This window comes from Tauraco erythrolophus, chromosome 4 (assembly GCF_009769465.1).
Source record: "Tauraco erythrolophus isolate bTauEry1 chromosome 4, bTauEry1.pri, whole genome shotgun sequence".
NCBI classification, from domain to species: domain Eukaryota; kingdom Metazoa; phylum Chordata; class Aves; order Musophagiformes; family Musophagidae; genus Tauraco; species Tauraco erythrolophus.
In genome coordinates, this window is record NC_141468.1 from 66,141,780 (window position 1) to 66,165,127 (window position 23,348).

Genomic DNA, 23,348 nt, shown 5'->3' on the forward strand with positions numbered 1-23,348 from the left:
TTGTACACTTTGAGGAGAACCCTGGCTTTCAGCTGGGTCCTTTTTAAGGCTTCTTTAAAAACCCAGAAGTGTTCCAGATTGTGCCTTGTTTTTAAAAGATTTTCCTGCAGAAAAGGAGGGGGAGTTTGGAGCAGAGCAGTGACTGCTCATTCTCCCGCACCGCTGCTAAGCTGAATGGGACCATGTTTTCTAGCTGGTGCTGTGAATGTGGCCACCAGATGTGGTCAGACCCAGCAGAGACCACTGTTACAGACTAGTAGACCTTGGTACAACCCCCAGTGTCTTTATCTGGTCTTCACCCATTTCTGGAGGAGGTGTGACTTGTAACTACCTGACTGGGAACTCTTCCCAAATCACTGTCTCAGTGTGCCCCTCCAGGGCGGACTCGGGATCAGTGCCTAGGGAGGAATGGGTGCTTCTGGATCCAAAGCTCATCCCGTTGCTAGGAAGGTGTTTGTTCCTGAGAGCTGGTGACATGAGTTACAAAATTTTGTAGGAAATTAATGTAAAAAAAAAACCTCAGTGAATGACCATGTAGGAAGGGAAAGGGATAACAAAGTCAATCAGACTGGTTCCAGTCACTCACACTTATTCTCTCCTGGATTTTTTATTCTTTCTTACAAGAGCCATTGCTGTGTGTAGCCAGGCCCTCCCACCAGGACGACTTTGGTGATGTGGAGGATGAGGAAAGCCAGATACTGAGTTCTTGTCTAATCTCTTAGGTCCTCTGAACTGGTGATAATGAACTGGCTTTTGGACTGAACTTTCATAAACTTCAGGAGTCTACAATTTCTTGGAGTCTGGCCTCTGGCTCCTGCAGCAAACAGCAGTTTCCTCAGTGTTTACCCATATGATGGCTCTACATCATGTCCTTGGCCAGCATGGAGACCTTTCTTCTCACCCTCACTCTCTTGTTTCTCCTGGAGTTTTCACACATGTAGACATTTCCATTCATGCTTCACTCTGACCAGTCTTTGCACTTCTGTGGCAAATAACTAAAATATCATGAGGTGGTTAAAAAAATGTGACAGACATAGTATTCCTTTGTTCAATCCTAAACACCTGGGCCTGAAAGCACATCTCTGTGGCTGAGAGTTTCACTGATATTTTGGTCATTTTTTCCCCTTCTGTGCTGGAAAGCTGGAATGCTGAAACATCTGCATCCTCCTGTGATTGCACACACGCTCTCTGAGTTTTTGCAATGAAAACGTAATGGTATGGATCTGGCAGCCTGGATCATGCATCTCATTCAGCAGATGCCAATAACGGCTGTAGCTGAATATTAGATATTATTAAGAAGAAGATGTAAAATAAAGCTGTGAAATAACATATGTTGGCTGACAGCAAATGTCTTCCTGATGCTTGGAAGTATGAGACTCAGAGTGGGAGTTACACACTATTGCAGCATTGCTGCCAGCTCAGTGTATGTGTTTCAAACAAGGATTTTGGGAACCCTCATGAGAGAGAGACAAAAAACATCCCAGCATCTTCACTGGCCTTCACCAATGCCAACACACTTGAGTAGTAAATGTGCGCATGAGGCTTTAAGCAACCTGGTCTAGTGGAAAGTATCCCTGCCTGTGGCAGGGGGGTTGGAACTAGATGATCTTTGAGGCCTCTTCCAAACCAAACCATTCTATGATTCTATACCTATCATAGCTCAGATCCGTTGGCCAACACAACCTGTGGCACTGAGGTTTGCTGCACGGTGAGGTCAGGATCACTATGGCAGTTTAAGCCACAGATGCTCCCTGCAGTTTGGTCCTTGGTCAGGAGATTTAGAAGGATGAAGTAGATGAACAGGCCTCATTTTTTTCATGGTGCTGGCACCTGAGTTGGCTTCACCAGGACTAAGGGGGGATGGTGGCTGCAGCACTCACAGGCACTGCTCATGGCTTTGCAGGGGATGGAAAAGGTGCCTTCCATGGGCACTGGTGCTGCAGGACCTGTCCCTGAAACATGTCAGCTAAAATCCTGCTGTTGTTGCAATAGGGATGTCTTCCCAGTGCCCTCCCTCCATCTCCCTGGAGCCATCCCCACAAGAAGGGATGGGCAAATGCCATCACCTGTGGCGGGCAGCCCCTGTTGAGGACCTATAGGTGCCACAGGACCAGCATAGGTCAGCACTAGGGCACCCCACCTGCAGCACCTACTTCTGAGAGGGTGGAGGTGGGTGGAGAGAGACCCGCCTGCACCCAGCAAGGAGGAAACCTGACTCCTGGGAGTCAGGTCCCAAACACACAGCACTACCAACGCTGGAAAAAGAAAATAACAGACGGAAAAGAAACAGATAAAAGGAAAGGTCTGCTCCCTGTGTCTGAGACACTGCAGAGGTAAGAAAGCTTCACTTAAAAAAGAAAGAAACAGTATTTAATCAAGCCTTAGGTTAATAGTGGGGGTATCTGATAATTTGTATGTCACGTGCAGAAGCTCTCTGACTTCACTGACAAAATTCTCGGCTGGTCTCACGCACAGCATTGCATATTGTGTGTCCTCGCGTCCTTCCACCGGCTCCCAGCAGCAGTTTCACTGCGCTCTTGATTGCTCCTTTCGGATGGAGGATCGCTATTTTCCCTGCCAGCAGCAGCTTTGTCACTGCTGTTCTTCTGGCTCATGTAATTGGCATCTAGTATTTTCAGTGGGATTTACAAATAGCGGGAACTATTTGTGACTCCCCAAAGAGGCGTGATAAGCACTAGCTACTTCATCAAGGCAAACAGGGCTGCAAGCGTTTGGCATGAGCAAATGGTGGGTTCGGTATGAACTGTTAGGAGGCTTACTGAAGTGTTGCATCTAAATATCTGTCTTTTAGACATAAATGCCAGAGCAGAACATACAGTGCCAGGGACTTACCTGAACAGTGACTTCTTGTTTGCTTATGGATGAGTGAATTTTGCTCCAGCTGCACCAATATCTGGACAGAGGGGATGCAGATGCCTGCACAGATTTCTGGTGTTGAGGTGCTAGAGAAGGTATCCCACCTGCTCACTTGCCGCTATTTGAGAGCAGTGTGGGTCTACCATAGGTTCTATCCGTCACTTTGATGCCTCTGGGGGTGTCTTGGCTATCGTGAGGTGTCAGAGGTGGCACTGCATCTTTTTGCTTGAATATCTGAGCCTCATCGGGGGTTCTGCACAGTGAAGGGATAGGGATTTTCCTCCCCTTTTCTGGAAGAGCTGCAGCACTTCCCAGAATGGCAGCATGTGGCCTAAGGTGGGTGGATGCCAGTGAAACGCTCCAGCAAAAATTAGCAGAGTATCCCAGCATCAGGATGGGTGGGCAAGGGCCCAGGGCTTGATCCTTGTCCTGGATGTGCCCCAGCCTGGCGTGCCAGTGCCCTGTGCTGTGTCTACCACAGGCTTCAGAGGAGACTGTTTAACCAGACACAGGCGTGATGTGACAGCTTCGGGCAGAACATGTTTGCAGGTCCCTAATCATAAAGGAACAGAAATGGAGAAAAACAGGTCCCCAGATTTTGTTGTTGCAAATCCCTTTGTGATTCAGCCATACAGTAAAGCTTTACCTTTATCTTGTGGGCTCTTCCAAGCACCTTGTTTTGTTGCTCTTGAGCCAGTCTCACTTAGAAATGGTCCTTAGCTGGTGGCCAGCGTGGTCAGCTGGTGGTAGTGTGGTCAGCTGGCAGCTATTGCTGCCTCCAAGGACACCACTGAGAGACAGTTGTAAGTGCTATCCTACACGTCCTCTTGGATGCTGAGCTGCAACGATCTGTAACAGCAAGGTCAGTTTATGTGACCCGACCGACTAATCTGCCGTTAGCCCCTAATGACCTCCTTACATCTGCACCTCAGTATAGTGCTGTTAAGGTATCCGACCTGGCAATACTGTAACTCGGCACTTTCCATGCTCGTGCTGCCCTCTACCTCTGCTGGGATTTTGTATCTTTCCTTAGATGCTCTCAGTCATTAATCCCCTCAAACTCTCACCCTGCTGCAGCCTCCCTGATCACTGCTGGGTGGTCGTGAATGCTGCCTGGGCCAAGTTCAGCAACCCTGAAGGGAGGTAATCAAAGGAGAGAGGATTTCATCAAATTGAAGATGGGTTGAGCCTCCCACCCCGGTGTCTGAACATGCTCTTGGCAGGAAAACCTGTCAGCTAAAGCAAGCGGTGTGCTTAATCCCTGCCCTGGGATTAAGATGAGCTTTTCTGACCAGGAAAAGCAGCTGTGATCAGGCCAAGGGATCTAGCATTGGAAACCAGAAACACTGGAGGAGGAAGCCAGCTCTCTGGAACACATGGCTCTGTTTCTTGCTGACCTGGGAGGATGGGGATTAGCACAGTGAGGGGAGTGAGGCAGAGGATCAGGTTTGCAGTGGGAAGCGCTGTGCTGGCAAGGCACAGGTTGGGTGAGGAGGAGTTTGGTGCTTGCTTCTCACTAGCCATGCTGTCCTAGGGCAGTTGGGGTTAGGGGAGCAGGCTGGGCCACCCTGCTCCTCATCACGGCTGTGCCTACCTGCTGGCTCTGCCGCAGTGGATGCCTCCACTGCTCCCTCAACCCCAGCTGCCAAGGGGCAGCGATTTCTGCATCAGAGGGGCAACCTGCTGCCAGCCGTGTCACATCTTGGCTCTTCAAGGTGCAGCTGCCTCTGCATTTTGCTCACCTCCAGGCTGGAGAAGTCATCACACGCTCCCTTGTGTTAGCGGGTGTCCAATCTTCCCTAAGGCAGTCCCTGGCCTTCCCATAAGAAAACCCGGTGCAATGCAATGAATGATCTCTGTCAGTTCAACTAACTTGCCTTTTGGTGTTTCTATGCATTTTTCACAAAAAAAAAACTTGGGGAAGGGTCATGTCCTAATAACTGCCTGAAACAAACCCATGTTAAAACGTATCTGAATGTTTCCACTCCAGCATGGGATGCTGCTGCTTTGCTGGCTTATGGCTTAGGTGGCTTTGTGACTGTCCAGAGGTTTCACAGTTAAATCCCAGCCTTGCCTGACAGTGACGGTAGACCCCAGCAGGAGCTGAGATGGCCACTGCACCGAAAGAGGCAGAAAACGCTATTGGCTTGGAAGAAATCCCCATGGAGAGACAAGAACCCCCAAAAGGTGGGTTTGTATTGGTAGGATTAGGAGTTTGGGTCCTCATTTAGGGTACAGGGAGGGTCCCCAGTCCTGGCACTCCAACTGCCTAAAACCTCTGTACATGGAGCCACAAGCAGCAGCTTCATACTGCTCCTCTCCCATCACAGCTATCAGACTGGTGGCTGCTACCCACGGCGGTGAGAAGACCTGGCTGGCTTGGTTTTACTCGGGACTCTGCTTTGTGTAAATATTTTATTGTATCTGTAATTCAAGGATTCTTCCATTTTGGATAATTTAACTTTTTTACAAGAAAAATATATTCTATTTCAAAAGCATTTTAAAGTGAAAAAAATCATAGAAAAGCATAAAACAAAAAGTTCTGCATTTACAAAAAAAAAAAAGCAATAGAATTTTCTCCTGAAATCCTGCAGTAAGTTCTGTTCCATTTCAGAGGTAATGTTGATGGGTTTGAGATGACTTAGCTGTGAGATAAATGGCCTGACAGAAAAATTTATGCAGCTATGACTTTATCTAAATAAGAGCTTAAGATTATACATGTACTGCAAACTTTTTGCCAGGTCTGTTTATAAAGTCATCCCAGCCCTGATCTTGAGATGCTTTGTTTGCTCTTGAAATTTGGGGGAAGGAAGTCAAGAGTAAAGGCTTAGGGATGAAACTGAGCCCAGAGGTCCCAGCTGTGCTCATTTTATAGGGCTCAGGGCTGGGGCAGCCCTCAGCTTACACTGCCCATGCCAGGAGCGAGCCTGTAGCCCAGGGGCACAGAGGTGCTGAGCCCCAAAGCAGTTTAGGCAGAGGAAGGGAGCAGACCATTGCCCGGACACAGTCCCAGCCCTGAGTTTCTGAAGCACCTGGGGTAACTTGGGGCAGGGCTCTAATAGCCCCAGGGGGATGAGGCTGTCCTTTCCCCGTGCTCACTTTGCCCTCTCCCCCACTGTCTGCTGTTTCAGCAAGCCCCGACGTGCCCAGCCACCAGCATGACCAGGGGTTAGTCACTGGGTACATAACTGGTGAATGTTTCCAGTCTTTTTCCTGGTGCAGTCCCACAATAGCATGAAAAACATTCACGTTTCATAAAGAGGAGGTACAATTTGACTGTTAAGGTGTTTTTTTGTCTCTTTCTTTCCCTTTGGTCTTCAGGGCAGAAGACATTTACAGTGGAAGAAGCTGTGGAAACCATTGGGTTTGGGAAGTTCCACATTGCGCTTTTCCTGATCATGGGCAGCACTGGGGTAGGTGTCTGCAGCCATTTGCGCTGGCCCGAAAAAATGCTCATTTTCCTTATTACTGTGCAGTAACAACCATAAGCACCTCAGGCACATGTTGTGGCCCGTTTTTTTCACATGTACCTTCTCAAGCAGGATTTCTGTTGTCATTTTTGGCCAAAATCAATATTGGCCACAACCGATATCAGACCTATTTCAGGGCAAAGCCGAGCAGGTTGATCCAGAGCATGATGGCCTGGCCCCTGCCCTGGTGCACCGTCCCACTGGGCAACACTGATGGGGCACATCTTCAACAGCACCAGAGGCTTAGGTTCAGCCTCCCAGTGGTATTTTTTATGCCATCCCCAGAGCACCCAAGCCCTGTGCAATCTGAGCTCCTCTCACTCTTGGCTACCTGAAAAATTTCCCAACTTCTTGGATTAATGGTGTATCTATCTGGTGTGGGAACTGGGGCACAAGCCTGAGGCCAGGCTGATATAAAGGTGTGATAAAGACATATCTATGAGGATCACTACAGCTGAGGTGTGTAAACCTCTAGCTCTGTGTAAACAATAGGCTCATTCCTTAACTGAAGCCAGCTGCTGGGGCAAACAGCCAAAGGAGCAATGAAGTTTTTAATAAAAACGAGTTTTCAGAGGTCACCTTTGTGTTAGATGCCTGAATTTACAGCTGGGTACCTAACCAAGCAGCTTGGTCTCCAGAGATTGTTGAAGACCTTCCACTAACACAGCTGGGTAAGAGTCACCTTTGCAAAGGATGAGTCTTTCCAGCCTTCCTAGATACACAGTGTACCTAGATACCTGTTTTCTAGGGGCACCTTTCTCCCCTCCCCTCCTCTCCCTGTTTCCAAGTGCTCACGTCTTCCAGATGAGGCACAGCACTCTGACCACTATTGAGGCACCATGGCTTCACAGGGCTGTTTTGGCATAGTGGGGCTGACATGGCTGCAGGCTTGGTGGAACTGAAGGACTTTCCACTGTGGGTTCCTTGTGGCTTCCTTTCTCGCTAACATGCACACTCGTTCATGAAGGTGGCCGAAGCCATGGAGATCATGCTAATAGCTGTTGTGTCCCCTGTCATCCGATGTGAGTGGCAGCTTCAAGACTGGCAGGTGGCTTTAGTGACAACGGTGAGTGACTTGTGTTTCCCCCATGAAGGTCATCCACTACGTGGGCATTGTCCAGGACACCACCATGAGCTTTGTAAAGTGCATTTCCCAGTGGACCAAATAAATTCCTAGAGCACCCTCTCAGGGACAAGAACAGTACCACAACTGTAGAAAAACAGAAAGCAAAGTGATGTAAGCACACGTTTGTGCCCAGAGCTGTAATGCCAAAACAAGCCCCCACTTCTATATTCTTATTTTGAAGTCCTTGCTATCCAACACGCAGCTTTGAGGGCTGAAGCAATGAGACTCTACATGGGGTCAACCCCTGAAAGCCACCTCGCTCATGGCTCTGGGCACTGCAATTCATCCTGCTGCTTGGGAAGTACTCAGCTCACCCACAGTCCAAGGAGTGGAGCTGCCTGGTGCTGCCAGGAGTGGGCCCTCCACAGCTGTGTTTCAATTCCTCTTAGATGGTGTTTTTTGGCTACATGGTCTTCAGCATAGTGCTCGGGCTCCTGGCCGACAGATATGGCCGCTGGAAGGTGAGGGAGTACCAGGTGCTGCACGTCCTTTTCCCAAGCCCCACAGGAGCCATGCACCTGGCTGAGCCCATGGTTCGATGACCCTAATTTTGCTCCTTTTGCAGATTCTGCTGCTCTCGTTCCTCTGGGCAGCCTATTTCTCCCTGCTGACTTCATTTGCCCCATCTTACATCTGGTTTGTGTTCCTGCGGGCCATGGTGGGAGGTGGCGTGTCGGGCCACGCACAAGGGTAAGGTGGTGTCTCGTAGCACAGACAGCGGCAAGGCAGCCGTCACGGGGAGGTCAGCAGAGGCACCCAGGGGCCCGGAGGGGAGGAGTCCCCGAGTTTACACTAAGGCCCTTGGGCTCGTTTTGGCCGACCCTGGCAGAGTGCCTGGTTTCCCTCGCGCTGAGCCTGATAAGCCGTGGCTGCGCGGCGACCGGGAGGACATGATGGGGAAGGGGCCTCCACTGGGACTGGAAGTGGAAAGGGGAGCGAGTTCCCACATGACCTTGAAACAAAATGCCATTCTGTAATTTCACTGAATCCTGGTCAATCGACCTAAATTGCAGTTCCCAAGGACTCCCGAGCCCAGGAATAGAGGGTGCAGCTGGTTTATGTTAAGCCAGTGGCAGAGGGATTATTAAGCACGTATATTATAAAAGCAATTGGACAGGTAACAGATGAGCAAAGGCTGCTTTCTCGTAAAAAAGTCAGAACAATTCTGCTTAAGTAGCAAATTCTTCTTGAACTGATGTAAAACATTTCTACTTAAATGAAACTTTTTGCCCTGTTGGGGTGGGAAGGGAGACGTGGAGGGGAAGAGGAGAAATTCACAATATTAACAACCACTTTGCTAGGAGCCTGGCAAAATAAATTATTTCTTTTGACTCTCTCAGGGAAACAAATGTAACCTTTCAGTATCTTCTGTGGTTCCTCGAACCTCCAAGCTGTCCATGCAGGAAAGCCTAAAGCTGGTCACACTGACCCAAGACCCCTTTGCTGAAGCAAAGGACAGGAGGAAGAGAGGTGGTGTTGGGAGGAGAAGACACCATGCACCCAGATTGTGCATCTGCCGAGCTCCTGGGGATGCCTCCTTTGCAGGAGGGCCTTCTGTTCCCTGGCCACAGAGGCTGCTAATGAGCCTGATGAGGATGGATGGAAATTGCACATTTTATAAAGCACTTCAATAGCTGAGATAGAAAGAGCCAACTTGGGTCTCTCCCTCCATCCCTTTCTTTTCAGCCAAGGAAGTACAATTCACACCTGTGAGCTTGAGAGATGCCAGTGCCAGGCCCTCCCCCAAGGGCTATCCAACCATTTGATAAGAAGTGGAATGGACAGTTTTCTTTGTTTAATGAAAAAATGATTCACTAAAAATTGTCCACTCTTGCAAATGTATATTGTGCCTGTGCTGACATCTCAATTGCCCCACAGGGCCTTCTTGTAGGTTTTCCAGTGCACAGGAACACGTGCCTGTATTCTCCAGCCCTGGCCTGGAGGGGATTCATGCCATGCATCTTCCTTGCATGTAATTTGGTGCCTGCCCAAGTGGGAGGCACATTGAGCACGGACTCCCTCTCTGGGTGCTCAGTGGTAGAAGGGGGATGGTGACTCTGCCTACGGGCAGCAACGTCCAGCACTAACTGAGATGAGATTGATTAGTATAGATATTTTATATATATATATATATACAATGAAGCTGTTGCTTGATTAGTAGAGAAATTATCATTGCTGCTGCATTTCTACATTTTTCTTCCTTTTCACTAGGCTTATCATAAAAACGGAATTTTTGCCCACCAAATACCGAGGATACATGTTGCCCTTGTCTCAGGTAAGAGTGAGCACATTACTGTTTCTTCTAGCCCCAAGAGATTTGTCCAGCTGCTTTGGAAGCCAATTCTCCAGAATGTCATCCTTTCTCCCAGACTATTCACACTCATCTTGGTCCAAGTGAATGCCCTGGAGCACAGTGTCTGCGATATTAAAGATGTACACAGGCAGCTGCCTGCAGAAGAGAGGCAATTTCTTCTCAAATAATCAGATACTTCAAACATTGCATGGGGACTTTGATTGATGGCTGACACCTAGCCTCTCGATTGCCTTATCGATAACCGTGCTGCTTACTCTAATGGGGCCAGGGCCAATGGGCTTTACGGCAAGCCCTGGGGCTAGCGGCACCATCGACTCCACCTGGGCCTGGGCTCAACCCTCCTCTCTTTGGACTTGTTTAATAACAATTTATTAATAAGGTGATTCCCAGATGAGGTCCTAATCTGTGCCTCTCTCTGTCCCTGCTCAGGAATGGCACAGGGCTTTGCGTGAGATTGGGCTAGCATAGCTAGATAGTCCCAAATTAGTCCTGAGACATGCTGGAAGGATTGTGACCATTTGCTGGCCAAAGATGACAGCAAGCCTGAAGTCCTGGTTTCAGCTGGGACAGAGTTAGTTCTTCTTTTTTAACAGCCAGAAGAGCTCAGTGTTTTGGTTGTAGTCTGAGACTTGCTCTGAGAAGAACACTGACAGCGCACTGATGTTTATAGTTGGCACTGAGGTCTCAAGGACTTTTCAGCTGCCGTGTTCTTGCCAGTGTGCAGGAGCACAACAGGATAAGGGGGGAGCATAGCTGGGACGGAGGGTCCACGACTCTCCTTATGATTTGTACTTAGACTTAGGACTGAGGGCCAAACTGGCCAATTAGTATTCCATATCACGCAGCGTCATGCTCAGTATAAAAGTGAGGGTCAGCCGGAAAGAAGGGCCTTTGCTCTTCTGGGACTCTCACTTTCGGACTCTCAGAGTGCTTTCTCTGTCTCACTCTCTATTTTCGGGCCTCTCGCTCGTCTGAGATTGTGGTATCGGGATTTATCCGTTTTGGAATCATTAGTTCGGGACGAGACAGGCCTCGGTCAAGGGGTGGTGAGCAATTGCACCGTACATCACTTGTTCACATGCATTTATCATTGTACATATATGTGTATATATATATATTGGTAGCAGTAGTAGTAAATTGTTCTTATCTCAGCCCACGGGTCTCTTTTCCTTCTCTCCTTTAATTCCCTTCCTCATCCCGGGGGCGGGGGAGGGTGAGGGAGCGGCTGTGAGGAGTTTAGCTGCCGGAGCAGCCTAAACCACGACACCTGGCTGGGGTTGTTGCTTACTCCATATTTCTGCAGCAGGCACTTGCTGAATGCGCAAAAGATCTGCGGAGGCCTGATCGAGCACATGAATTCATCTGACTGTTGAACCAAACATGTTTGTGAATGGTCTTGGTGGCAGGGATATAATTCGCTTTTCGTTACTGCCTGTTTGATCCCAGGGCTTCATTACCAAAGTGTCATCAGAAACACAAAGGTTTATAAAAAAGAACGATCTCGTATTTCTCCCCAGAAATTCGTTATTTCTGCCCGCAGATTACTCATGAACTTGCTGTGGCTTTTATGTATTTGTTTGTGCTTTGTGTTGGCTGAGCTCCCTGGGGTGGTGCCCTCAAAAGGGAAGCGTCTCCTCATGGCAACAAGTGAACTTCAGGGAGGAATGTACTTGCAGATTGAGGGCCAGATTCTCTGTTGGTATAATTTGGCATTGAGATCGCTGGAGACCCACCAACTTCCAGTAGTGGAAATCTGGCCTGGTTTTGCCTTCAGTGCTTGTAAATCTGCTGCTTCACCTCAGAGATTTAGACAAGAGGAAAATTCCGGGTCGTGAGCATTAGCAGAGAAGTGACTGAAAGGACAAAAGAAGTGGCTTTAAGTACAATGGTAGCCACAGCAAGTTATCTGTTTTCATCTGGAGCTAATTAAGATTATCTTCAGCCATCCCTCCCCAAATCCTTGTCTGTCGTTCCCTCCGTCCTTCAAGCCAAGTTCAGCTTCTCAGACAGCCACAGGATGGCTTGGTTTGAACTGCAGCACTCCCCAGCACAGATCCCCATCCATCCATGGAACCAGACCAGAAGGGAAGAAAAGAAACAAATTATTTCCATGTGTTCATGCTTTAACCCTTTCCTTTCCCTTGGGAAGGTGTTTTGGTTGGCAGGATCCTTGTTAATCATTGGCCTGGCGTCGGTGGTGAACCCAACCATCGGCTGGCGGTGGCTGATCAGAATCGCCTCCATCCCTGGCATCCTTCTCATCCTGGTCTTCAAGGTAGGAAGAGCTCCTGTCCCCACTCCTTGCTGCACCGCCACCAACCTGGTGTCTCCCCAAGCACCAGGAGTCATTGCCCTCCACCCCTGCAAGCCTGGGGCTGCCCTTGTGTCCTCATTTCACATCACAGCCTTCTCACCCAGGTAGCTTAAGAAGGTTCTGATGGTCTAGGGGGGCTGCAGACCAGCTGTTAGGGAAATGTCACCCTGTGGGAGATGGCTTGGCTTTGACTTGTTTTGCAAAGCCTCTGACTTTGCTGCCCTGCTGCAGCCCTGCAGCACCCCAGGCTCCAGTATCCAGGCTGCCAGCAGTACCCAGGGACCACGGTGATGGGCAAAGCATTGAAAGGCAGACAAGCTAGACAGGATGTTCAAAAAATCACAAGTAATATCTTTGGTCTAGTGCTGGCCGCAGCACATCCTCTTCAGTCTATACATTTGCCAGGGCTGAGGAAAGAAGCCTCAGTAAAGCATTCACACAGCAAATGGCTGTCAGAGCCAACCATGGCTTCCCCAGGTCTATTCATGCTTCAGAAACATCAGCCTCAGACATGAGGACCGTCTTATCTCTGGGGAGCGATATGGAAAATCCCAGTGCTAAGCTGTGGCTCGTGCAAGTCATGTGGATGTGAAATCCCTTCCTGCAGCTGAACGAACGCACAAGTCCACCTGGGCAGTCAAATGCAAGGTCACTCTGAATGTTCACTATTATAAATTTGATTTTTGGTTTCCCTGATTATTCTTGCCAGAAAAAAATTAGTATCAAATGTTTTTAGTCCAGAAGAAAAAAAGACACAGTCAGCATTCATACCTTTAAAAAGGAGTCTTTAACTCGTATTTCAGTGATACACATGTAATTCTTTATAATTTAGTAGAGCCATCATCTAATGAAAAGGTATTTGATTTTGGAAAGAGCACAACGTGAGGGTGAATGTTGCAAATGCTAGTGATGAGTGAGTTTGTTCCTAAATTTTATCCGTATCTTCCTTTTTTTTTGATCGCTTTGTTGATTCTTCCAAGACTTTTGCTTAAGTAAGTGACATGTGCCTCATCCTGTTTTAGAATTTCAATTAATTAAGGATTGTTTTTGTTTAATCTGTGTCTTTTTCTTCCAGCTCTCACGAGTGCTTGCCCCAGACAGCTCAGTAGCAGACCTCTGCAAGCTGGAGCAAGAAATAGTTTTTTGGGGGAGGGTGAATCCCCAACATGGGGTATGGGAAGCTGGGACATGCTGGGGTGCCCAGGGGCATAGCTGGGGACAAGGGCAGGCAAAAGGCTGCTCCAGCTCAGGCAGTGCCCTGTGCAAACCTGGCCGAGCTCCTGGGCAGGACGGGGAGCTGTGAGTAGGGTCGGAGGGACAGAAAGGTGTAGAAGGGCTCTCTGATGCCACTTCTTTTTCAGTTCATCCCAGAGTCAGCGCGGTACAACATCTCCACGGGAAACGTGGCAGCTGCCCTGGCCACGCTGCAGAGGATAGCCAAGATGAACGGGGTGGCAATGCCCGAGGGGGTGCTGAGGGAGCCCCCCAAGGTAAGCCGAGCCCGCGGCGCTGCCTGGCCCCTCCTTCCCCAGCAGGGCTGCCAGCATCCGGGGTTCGGGGGGGGAAGTGGGACTGCCGAGCACATCTCACTCTGCCTCTCTCCCCCTCCTCATCTGTTTCTTTCCAAACTGTTGAATATGATCATGAAGATGTCATTTTTCTTTTGGAGAGACAGTAATCTTGGCCCTCGAAATGGAATTGAGTTTTCAGCTTTTTATCACATCTTTTGTGTTCGCTCAGAAAAATATCATGCTGAGAAAAGATTTGCCTCCTTTACCATAGAAAGGGCTCCTGGCCAAGCACGTTCTTCCTTATTGCCCATCCATCCCCTAGGAGTGTCCCCTGTGCCAGGAGACCTGGGACCTGCTCCTCGGGGTCCCTCTCAGGGCTGTGACTGGTCAGGCTGCAAGGGTCCCTGCCATGAGGTCAACCCCCTGCTCCCAGAGGCTTCTCCCAGCTCCTGGCTTGGCTTGTCCACTGGGTCCCAGCACTGGAGTGAAATGCCCAAAAGTGTGTGTGGGTGTTGCAGGTGGGGCAGGAAAGGATCTGGGGGCTCCCCCAGGCTATTCCCCCTTATCCTCAGTCTGGGCCCTGCAGACTGCGGGGTGGGAGGACTTATGCAGGTGGCTCCTTTGACCCCCAAGAGAGGAAGATTGGACAAAACTATTCTCCAGGGCCTCAAAATTATTATCCAGCTCTTTTAAGTCCCTTTCCTGGACCTCTTTGCTGCTTATTCGATCCCACAGGCACCCAGCATTGTCCTCAGCAATTTGTGCAAGATGGTGCTATTGTATTGAAATTAATGAGGATTAAAGCTTCCCTGTAGTTTAATTGAATTTATGTAATGGACCCGCATTGGCTGTGGGAAGGTTTTTTGTCAGTTGTGCTCCCTCTCAGGCTTAACCAGTGATGAGGAAAATCAAAATAAAGGCAACCCAGACTGTGCCTGTGAACTCGTTCCCCCCTCGTCAGTGGGATGCTGGGGCAGCTGCCGGCTCCTGGGGAGCAGGAGGGTGATCAGAGCCCCCCAGTGCCTGCTTGTCTCTCTGCTCACTGACATTTCAGGCCTCCCGGCAAGACACACGTGGCCACAAACTTGCTCCACATGCAGAGCAGCAGATGCTGGACCCCTCTCCCCAGCATGTGGGGCAACAGGAGCTGCCAGCAGCCCTGGCAGTGCTGGCCCCAGCAGCAGTCATGTCCCCCTCTGGCACCGTGACAGTCATGCTGGGGCCAGACTGCCAGGAGCTGGGGGAGTGCTGTAGGGGCCGGGAGGGCTCAGGGTGTTCTCTTCTCCTCTCCTCCATCCTTTGCAGTGCCTCCTCCTGTGGGCATCCTTTGGGAAGAGGGGTTTTCCTCTCCGGAGGGCTGATGGGGTGCTGTGTGGCACCATCTGCCAGTTTGTCTGTGCCATCGGCAGCTTCGGGTGAGGGCAGGGAGGCTTGGGGTGCTGTCTGTTGCAGCAGAACACTTGCTCCTGCATAAAAGACAGCTTTTTAAAAACTTCTATTTGTAACAAATGACTTGCAGGAAAGGAGAGGAAGATTCAAGGACCTCATCCACCCCAAATACCTCAGAACCACTTTGCAGATATGGATCATATGGTAAAAAAAGTTTGTTTTGTTTTTCTTTTTTACCCTTCTTGCTTATCAGCTCATCCTCTCAGTTGAACATGTGCAGGGAGCAGAAGTCTCCCATTGACTCTGCCAGTACAAGGCACCACTTCTGTCTCAGGAGGCAGCTGTAGATCCTTAGCAGCTGGAGGAGGAGTATATGGGCATGAGTCGGTGTAGGTTTATCCTGATCCCAGACTATGCTTCAGACACACTGTGTTGGTTGGTGTTGACCTAGGCAGAAAAAGGCTGGACATCCAGGATGGTGCATGGAGCCATGAGTCCTTTCTCAGGACAGGACAGCTCAGGGAAGGTGGGCTGAGAGCCAGGCAAGAGCACGTGTCTGCCCACAGTGATGTGCCCACGGCTTTGCTTCCCTTCTTGGCATAAACTTGTTCTTCCCAAGAGGAGGGCAAATGTACCGCTTTTGCAGGCTAGCCAAGGTGTCAGTGAAACAGGGCTCTAACAGCAACTCATTAACCGTTACCAGTACCACTGGCTGGGGAAAATTAAGATTGACGAGAGACGGGTTTCATGTGCAACGTTCCCAGTAGCTGTATGCAAGGATAATATACGTTTCATTGACTTTCCTGTCTGGAATGGAAATGTATAAATAACGGGTCCATGGGAACTCATTGACCCAAAATGTTGCTAAGTCAGGCCTTGAATTTTTTATTTTTTTTTCCCCCTCAACTTGTATGAGTGTTATGAAATATCTTTCTATTTGTTTTTTAATTCTCCTTTCTCTTCTAGTCCCCCCAGGAGTCGCTGGCGTGTTCTCGGGTTTGCATTCCCACCTCCCACACCCCAAGCATCCCCCAAGTAACCCAGGCAGCCTGTTCCCTAGCCGAGATTCTGCTGCTCATTTCTGAAACCGCCAGGGGGGATAAAAAAGTGAAAATTACGTCTTGGTCTGCTTATGATCAGGCATCTGCTGAATTACTTGATAATGACACAGCCAGGCTGCTGTCACCAATGCCGTGTTCTTGACAGCCAGCCAGGGTACGATGTGAGCCTCTCCAGTCAGTTAATGAAAACTCCTTTCAAAAATCCCTGGGCAGAAAGAATAAGGACTAAAAAAAACCCTGGACAGTTGCTTCATGTGAGCTGCAAGCATGGGGGCCTGATGTTGAGACTCCCTGGTCCCCCGGGAAGGGGTGGTTTGGAAAAGTCTTCACTTACAGCCCCATGTGAGGAAAGGGACCAAAGGGACACGCTCTCCCTAGCATGACCTGCTGCAGAGAGAGAAATGGCACTGAGAGGCAAGTAAAAAAGATGAGTCATGAGCTGAGGTGGGGTCCTCCAAGGAAGAGAGGTGCATGGACATAGGTGTTAGTGGTGTGTCTTGCATGAGGTGACCAGCGACCTGGTAGGCACCTGAGTCACTGCAGGGCTCAGGCTAAAGGGGGTCCATTGCACCCAGTGTGGCAGAACTGGTGCACTCCGCTGGGGTCCCGAGGCACCCAAAACCTGGTGCATTTCACTTTCTTCACCCTCCCTGTTGTCGCCACCACTCACTGCAGTGTTTCCCCCATAGGCTTGGCATATCTTTTGCTTATTACGGCGTCATCTTGGCCAGCGCTGAGCTACTGGAGCGGGACCTCGTTTGCGGCTCGGCAGCACCGCCGCTGCAAGACTCCAGCAATGACTCCGAGGAGAGCCGCAGCCCCTGCCACTGCCACTTGTTCAGCCCCGCTGCCTACCAGACCATGATCATCAGCACTGTCGGGGAGATCGCATGTAACCACCTCTCCCCTTCCTGCCATTCCCCCTCTCATGGCCAGCCAATGCTCGCTGCAAAGCTTGATTTGCAAGCACTTAGTGATGTGCCAAGAGGTCAAAACGTCCTCAGTGCCGCTGGCAAGTGCCAGGCACAAGCTCTTCAGCTGAAAGTCTGGGACACAGGCCTTGAGCTAGTGGCAAGGGGCAAGGGAGGGCATTGCTCCCAGGTGAATAATTTAACTTCAGCATGAGTCCTCTCAACAGCAGAGCCAAAGGCCTCCTTTGCAGTTTGTACATATTGAGAGTCTTGGTTGAACTCCAGGGGAAATTGCTCCTAACTTACCAGAATCAAGCCTGGCTTCCCAAATTCCCAGAGGTAATTTTTGGAAAGTCATGAATAAGCAAGGATTGCAAATAGTCGCATTGACATAACTGAATGCACCACCCAAGTGCCCTACTTTCAATGAGGCGGTGTCTTCAGGAGCTGGTCCTGTGCGAGCACTAGAGTAGAGGACAGCTGAGTGCCCAGGGGATCCGCAGCAAACCAAAATGCCTCCTGGTGCAGCCTGCTGGGGAGCACGGGGGGCGGCAGGCCAGCCCAAAGGCACCCACATGGCACCCGTGACGGAACTCGGTGCCTTGTGTGGTTCTGCTATTGCAACGCTCCTGGGAGGCCACCACTGTCTCTGGTTCATCTCTCAGCAAATGAGCTGCAAAGTGACCAGGTGCTGGATGCTGCAGGTGCAGCCGGGCTGGGACCCGTCCAGTGATGTACCCAGCTGCCTGCTTGGTTCCCGGCTCATGGGAGGACTCAACAGGGCACAGTCTGGGCCCCTGTGTTTGCAGGGGGGGCTGTGGCCAGAGAGAGCAGAACCACCCATGTCAGCGGTGGTCACCCAGCAGGTACCCTCCTCACCTGCGCTGCGCACGGCTCAGGACCAGCAGCAGCGTCCTGCCGTAGCACAGCACGGCAATTTCAGAGAAGGACAGGCTCCATCCTCTGAAAGGAAGGACAAACAAAACAGAGAGGACAAATTATCACAGGGTTGGGGTGCTGGAAGAGAATTATAGGGTTTGTGCATTTTGTACAGCCTTTGGTAGGCGCTGGGGATGCAGAGAGGTATTTTCGAGGCACGCTGCACAAAGTCCATAGAGACAGATGATCATTACAGTTAGGTCACCTAATGTTTTAACCTTTTTGTCTCTAGTAAATCCTTTGAACATTCTCGGCATCAATTTCCTCGGAAGACGCCTGAGCCTGTGTATCACCATGGGATGTACGGCACTGTTCTTTCTTCTTCTCAATATCTGCACCTCGAGGTAGTCTCACTCAGCATGTGGGTGTTGGGGGAGGCGGGGGGGGGGGGATGTGTAACGCTGTGGGCAGAGGCAGTACCTGTAGTATTCTCGGGTCACCAGTCAGTCAGGCTAGTAACTCTTGTACACTTGAAAAACCCCTTTATCAGGTTCCCTGCACTTCCCAGGAAAGCTGTGGCAGCAGATGCTGGGGTGCAGGGGTATGCAGAGCAACTCACTTGTATTACTGAGCCTGTATGGCTTCTCCTAAGCATATGACTAGCTGCTTTCTAGTCCAGTCTGGAAAATCAAAAATTATGTGAAGAACGTCCACCAGAAAGAAGTCATAGTTTTCTTTCAGTCTCTTTTTTTCCCTCCTTTCATTTTTGAAAGGAGCTCAAGGCATCAAGGGAAAGGCTGCCATGAGTGCTGTAATTATCAGTTCATTTGTGGGGATGTGTAAGAAAGATCCCTCTCACACTGGCAGAGTTTAACAGTTACTGCAAATCAGGATGGCTTCAAGTTGAAGTTTCCTCTAAACTGGCGGGTAGCCTGACGGCTGCTCGTCAGTGGCGTACAGCTCTGCTGCCTGCCCTGTGGGCTACTGGCCCCAAAAGGCTGGCTGAAATACGGGGGAGCTGGAGGGGGAGGCTGCATATAGTCGTTAAGCTAAACGAGCTCCTGTCGGGAAGCTTAGAGTCGTTCACTAAGGTACTGGCCTCTGTGCTGCTATTATGGTTATTTTCAGTTTTCCCCAAATCCTAGCCAGGCCATCAAATTCACTTGCAACAGTTTTCCTGAGGAACCAGAAGCTTGGGCTGGAAGACTTGACCATAACGCTGAAGGCACCAGCTAAGCTACTATGATCCCGTTCAGATCGTTCTCTCCAGCCTCTAACACTGGCCTAAAGGAAACCTAACATGCAACAGCCCGTTGTCAAACATGCTTACAGAAAGACTACACTTGTCAGCGCTCGACTTTTCCTTATGCTTTCCCTTATATGAAGCTGGTAAAAGCCTTAGCACAGCGCATGTGTTAGGCTGCGTCTCTGCTGATCACCGTTCAGCGATACTAACTGTGCTCCACGTGGCTCTCTCTCTAGCGCAGGCATGATTGGGTTTCTCTTCGTGCTGCGTGCCTTGGTTTCGGCAAACTTCAACACCATCTACATTTACACAGCAGAGGTAGGTCCTTCTGAACGTATGGTAAGCTACTCTGGGGCATGAAAGCCCGTTTGCCTAGACCCAGCAACACTGCCATATTGATTGACTAGTTAGAGTCACCTTTCTTGAACTAAGTATCTCTGGCTTCCTTACCATGTGAGACCAGAGAAGAAAACAGGCAACTAGTTGGAGACAAGAGCAGGTGGAAGAGGAATGCTCTACTGAGCCATCTGTTGGTCAGCTACTACAAAAGGTTATTTTTGAGGCTGTTGTGTACCACCATCTTCCAAAACCCACAATCTTTTCCCTCCCCAAGCCCTGCAAAATTAGAAAACATACTATCACAGAAAGGAATTTTTTCCAGCATTTAAGGAATGATGTAGTATATGAGATGGTATATATGTATTTTCTCACTTCATGAAAATGGTTGTGCTCCATCTGCAAATAGTTTTAATCCTTCAGAGACCATGTCCTTCACACAACTTTGGAGCCACGATCTCTATGGTGTAAGTATGCAGTGTTGAGATTTTTGCTGTCATTTTGTTGTTTTTTTTTTAAAAAAAAAAGAAACCCACAATTGCATGGAGTTAAATGTATTGCCTTCCAGATTGAGTAAAGTGATAAAAAGCAAATAGAAGCAGGTTCTCCTGGGTGGGCCTGATATTTCTTTTAATAGCACACTATATTTAAGCATGTACCAGGCTTGATTAAACATTAACCTTTTAATGCTCCTGAATTGGATGCTGTTGATGTTCAGACCATTGCTGCAACAGCCATATCGTAAATCAAGACTACTCATAATTTCATCACTGATTAAAACCAAACTTGGAAATCCTCTTTCTGGCCAGGTGCCTGAACTCTTCTTGAATTGCCTTACCTCCATTGCCTTGGCCCAGAAAAGTACCTAAACAAAGGCTTACATGAGTATACTTGCTAAAATCTATTAACAGGATTTAATTAAAGTTAAGAAAAATACATGCTTAAGTGTTTTATTGGCACAGGTGTTTGGGAGATGTGAAAAAGAAAATATTTGTGTATTTCCTCTAAGCCTGGAGGTTGCTTATTGGGATCTGGTTTTCTTTTTCCTCCTTCTAAACAAAGTGCTGTTGATAAAAATAAATAGGCAAACTTGAAGGCTGCAGACAACATCCTTTCTTCCTACTTTCCAGATACAGGGCCTGGCAATGTAAATCAAATTCTTCCTAGAGCCCCCAGCCTATCCTCTGTGACTTTGCTGTGAGCTGCCCAGCACAGCTGGGAGAAAGGTGGTGGCGGTAGCAAAGAGCAGGGGAATCACATCCAGCTTTGATCGACTTGCCCTAAACTTTACCTGGGGTGAAAAATGGCAGATTTGTAATGGCTCTAACGAGACCAAAAAGAGCCTTTCTTTCTTTTCATGTCTTATCCCTCTAGCTGCCCTTGATAATGTAATGCGTCTCTCTCTGAAGAAAAAATGTAAAAAAAAAAAGGAAAAATAAGGACACATATCCCAGATCATTGTTGCACTAATCCGATTTCTTTCTGGCCTGTTTTAGGTTTATCCCACCACAATGCGAGCCCTGGGGATGGGAACAAGTGGGTCATTGTGCCGTGTCGGAGCTATGGTGGCCCCGTTTATATCACAAGTAAGAGCATGCTTGAAAACGTTGGAAAACATTGTGCCAATCATTGCTATCAAATATACAGAGATGCCCCTGGAGTTCACAAAAAAAAAAAAAAAAAAAGAGATATGTATTCGATTCCCCCCAACTCATTAGTTCTTTATCTGATGTTTATACAGAGTACTTAGGTGGTCTTTGCCAGATGCAGATCAGCAAAAACCTTTTCCCAGAGCTCAGCTAGCTAGTATTTGTTACTTTCTGAAAGCTCTTAGATTCACAAGACATTGGTTTTCTGTTGTGGAGTGTCTCAGGTGTTTGCGACCCTTCGTCCACTCTCTAATTCCTAACTACCTGCCAGCCCCCGTACCCCTGAGCTGACGCTCGAGCTGTCCTTTTGCCCGCAGGTTCTGATGAGCGCTTCCTTCATCGGGGCCCTGTGCCTTTTCTCATCTGTGTGCGTCGTCTGTGCCATCTCTGCGCTCACGCTGCCCATCGAGACCAAGGGCAGGGCGCTGCAGGTTTGTATTCCCACTCCAGGGGCTCCTGCGGATCCAAATGCTATTTAGAAAGGAGTCAATTCCCATTCAGCCGGAATGCAAACCCAACTCCCCTGAGGGCTCATAAGCTGAGGTAAGGCAAGCACAGGAAGGTGCTGTTGCAGCAGCTGAAAGCACTGTCACCCCCGTGGCCTAAAGCTCTAAAGCTCGCTTCTCAGAACAGACCAAAGCAGAAGGGCTGCCCGGGCCCGGCTATCTCAGACCAGCGCGTTTGCTTTGCTTCTAGCGCCAGTCCTGCCGGGAAGCTGCTGCTTCACAGGCACATGTTCTGCTCTGCCCGTGCTGTAGGGCGAGAGGACGGCAGATACAAGTAGCACCTTCAACTACCGCAGCCATTTCTTCATCAAATTCAAGTCAGAAGCCCCAGCTGTGTCAGCCCGTTGGCTAAGCCCTCGTGGCTACTGTTTCCTGTAAAGCAGTAAGCCAAAACACTAAGCGCAAAGACTAAGGGAGAGAGTTTACATTCAGCCTCCCACGCACAAGTCGTGTGCTCAGAGAAGCCACCATTAGATCTTAAATTCAACTTGCTAACTCTTATCTCATGGTCATTTCGGAGATACATTTGTGTACGTGGTCATTCAGGGACTGCTGAATCATGACTGTTGAATGTATTGTCAAGGGCCTCAAACAGTACAGTCATCTAATCCATATAAGAATTTACATACATGATGTAAAAGCTCTTTTAACAGGGCAATATTTAGTCCTGAGGCTCCAGGCTACTGATGTGTTCCTTAAAACTAGGCCTAAATGAATCAATTAAACAAAAAATATGTAAGTAGGTTTTTATGAAATCTAGACAATGGCATTCAAAAAGCCTATCTACTTACTCTTGCTTCAGTTTATTAGGACAGCATCGTTCCACTCTTAAAGCAGTCTTGGGGATTGCCTCTCAGAGGCGAGACCTGTTGGACATATCAAATGCATATTATTTCCCCCTGTATCCATTTCTGTTGGTTTTCATGTGCATTTTATTAATTTTATGTATTATTTTTTTTCTCTCCCCTTTTTAGCAAGTAAAATGAAAACAAGTGTTTGATGTTGGATTGAGGAGGAAAGAAAAATAAATCTTTGGAATCTGTCATTTCCTGTAATCTGCATTTGATGTTGATTGCTTCTCCATACTATTTCCATTATAAAAAATTGCAACTGAACAGTGTAAGAACTATGAGTTGTATAAATAAATGACAAATTTCTCAAGGACATTCTCTTTCTTCTGATTCAATAAAGAGATGCTTTCTACCTGTCCCATGAAGCAAGATGAAGACTCTTTACTACTAGTGCTTTTAGTAGTGCCATTCCACACATAAAAAAAAACAAACCCAAAACTAAAAAAAACCCCACCCACCATTCAGTGAATTGAGGCAGAGAGGAGAAATACGCAAAGTAGATATAGTCTTTACCACAGCAGCTTGAAAGAACACAGTATTTTCCCTCAAAACCAAAATAGCATCCCTCGACTATTTGTGTACATATCATCTGCATTAAACTGCATTTAACATCTCCAATCTCAATGCAAGTGGCAACTTCTGAAGATTCTTAGGGTGACATTCAAGATCACACAATGAAAGCTGAGTCAGATTTTTCCAGTGGTTTATCTAAACAGAGACATTTTCAAACAGCCTACAGCAGACAGATAAGTAACTGGCCTGCAGAAGTACATCTATGCTCCTCTCCCCAGTATTTTCCAGGGAGAGAACAACTTGAGTGTGAAGCTGTATTAACTTTACATCTAAATGCACTAAGCCTCCTAACAAACCTATGCTTGCAACGTACGGTCCAGAGAAACACGAAGCAC

General features: G+C 48.5%; 1 protein-coding gene across 1 annotated transcript; it reads left to right on the forward strand.

Moving 5' to 3' along the window:
- Nucleotides 1-4,985: 4,985 nt before the first annotated feature.
- Nucleotides 4,986-21,721, forward strand: SVOPL (SVOP like). Its single transcript, XM_009982369.2, has 14 exons — nt 4,986-5,064; nt 6,199-6,290; nt 7,315-7,413; nt 7,863-7,934; nt 8,039-8,163; nt 9,685-9,748; nt 11,937-12,062; nt 13,463-13,591; nt 15,132-15,205; nt 16,752-16,954; nt 18,145-18,256; nt 19,335-19,416; nt 20,931-21,020; nt 21,401-21,721. Exons 1-14 carry the CDS (start codon nt 4,986-4,988, stop codon nt 21,560-21,562), a joined length of 1,509 nt encoding a protein of 502 aa, XP_009980671.2. The 3' UTR covers nt 21,563-21,721.
- The last annotated feature ends 1,627 nt before the right edge of the window (nt 21,722-23,348 follow it).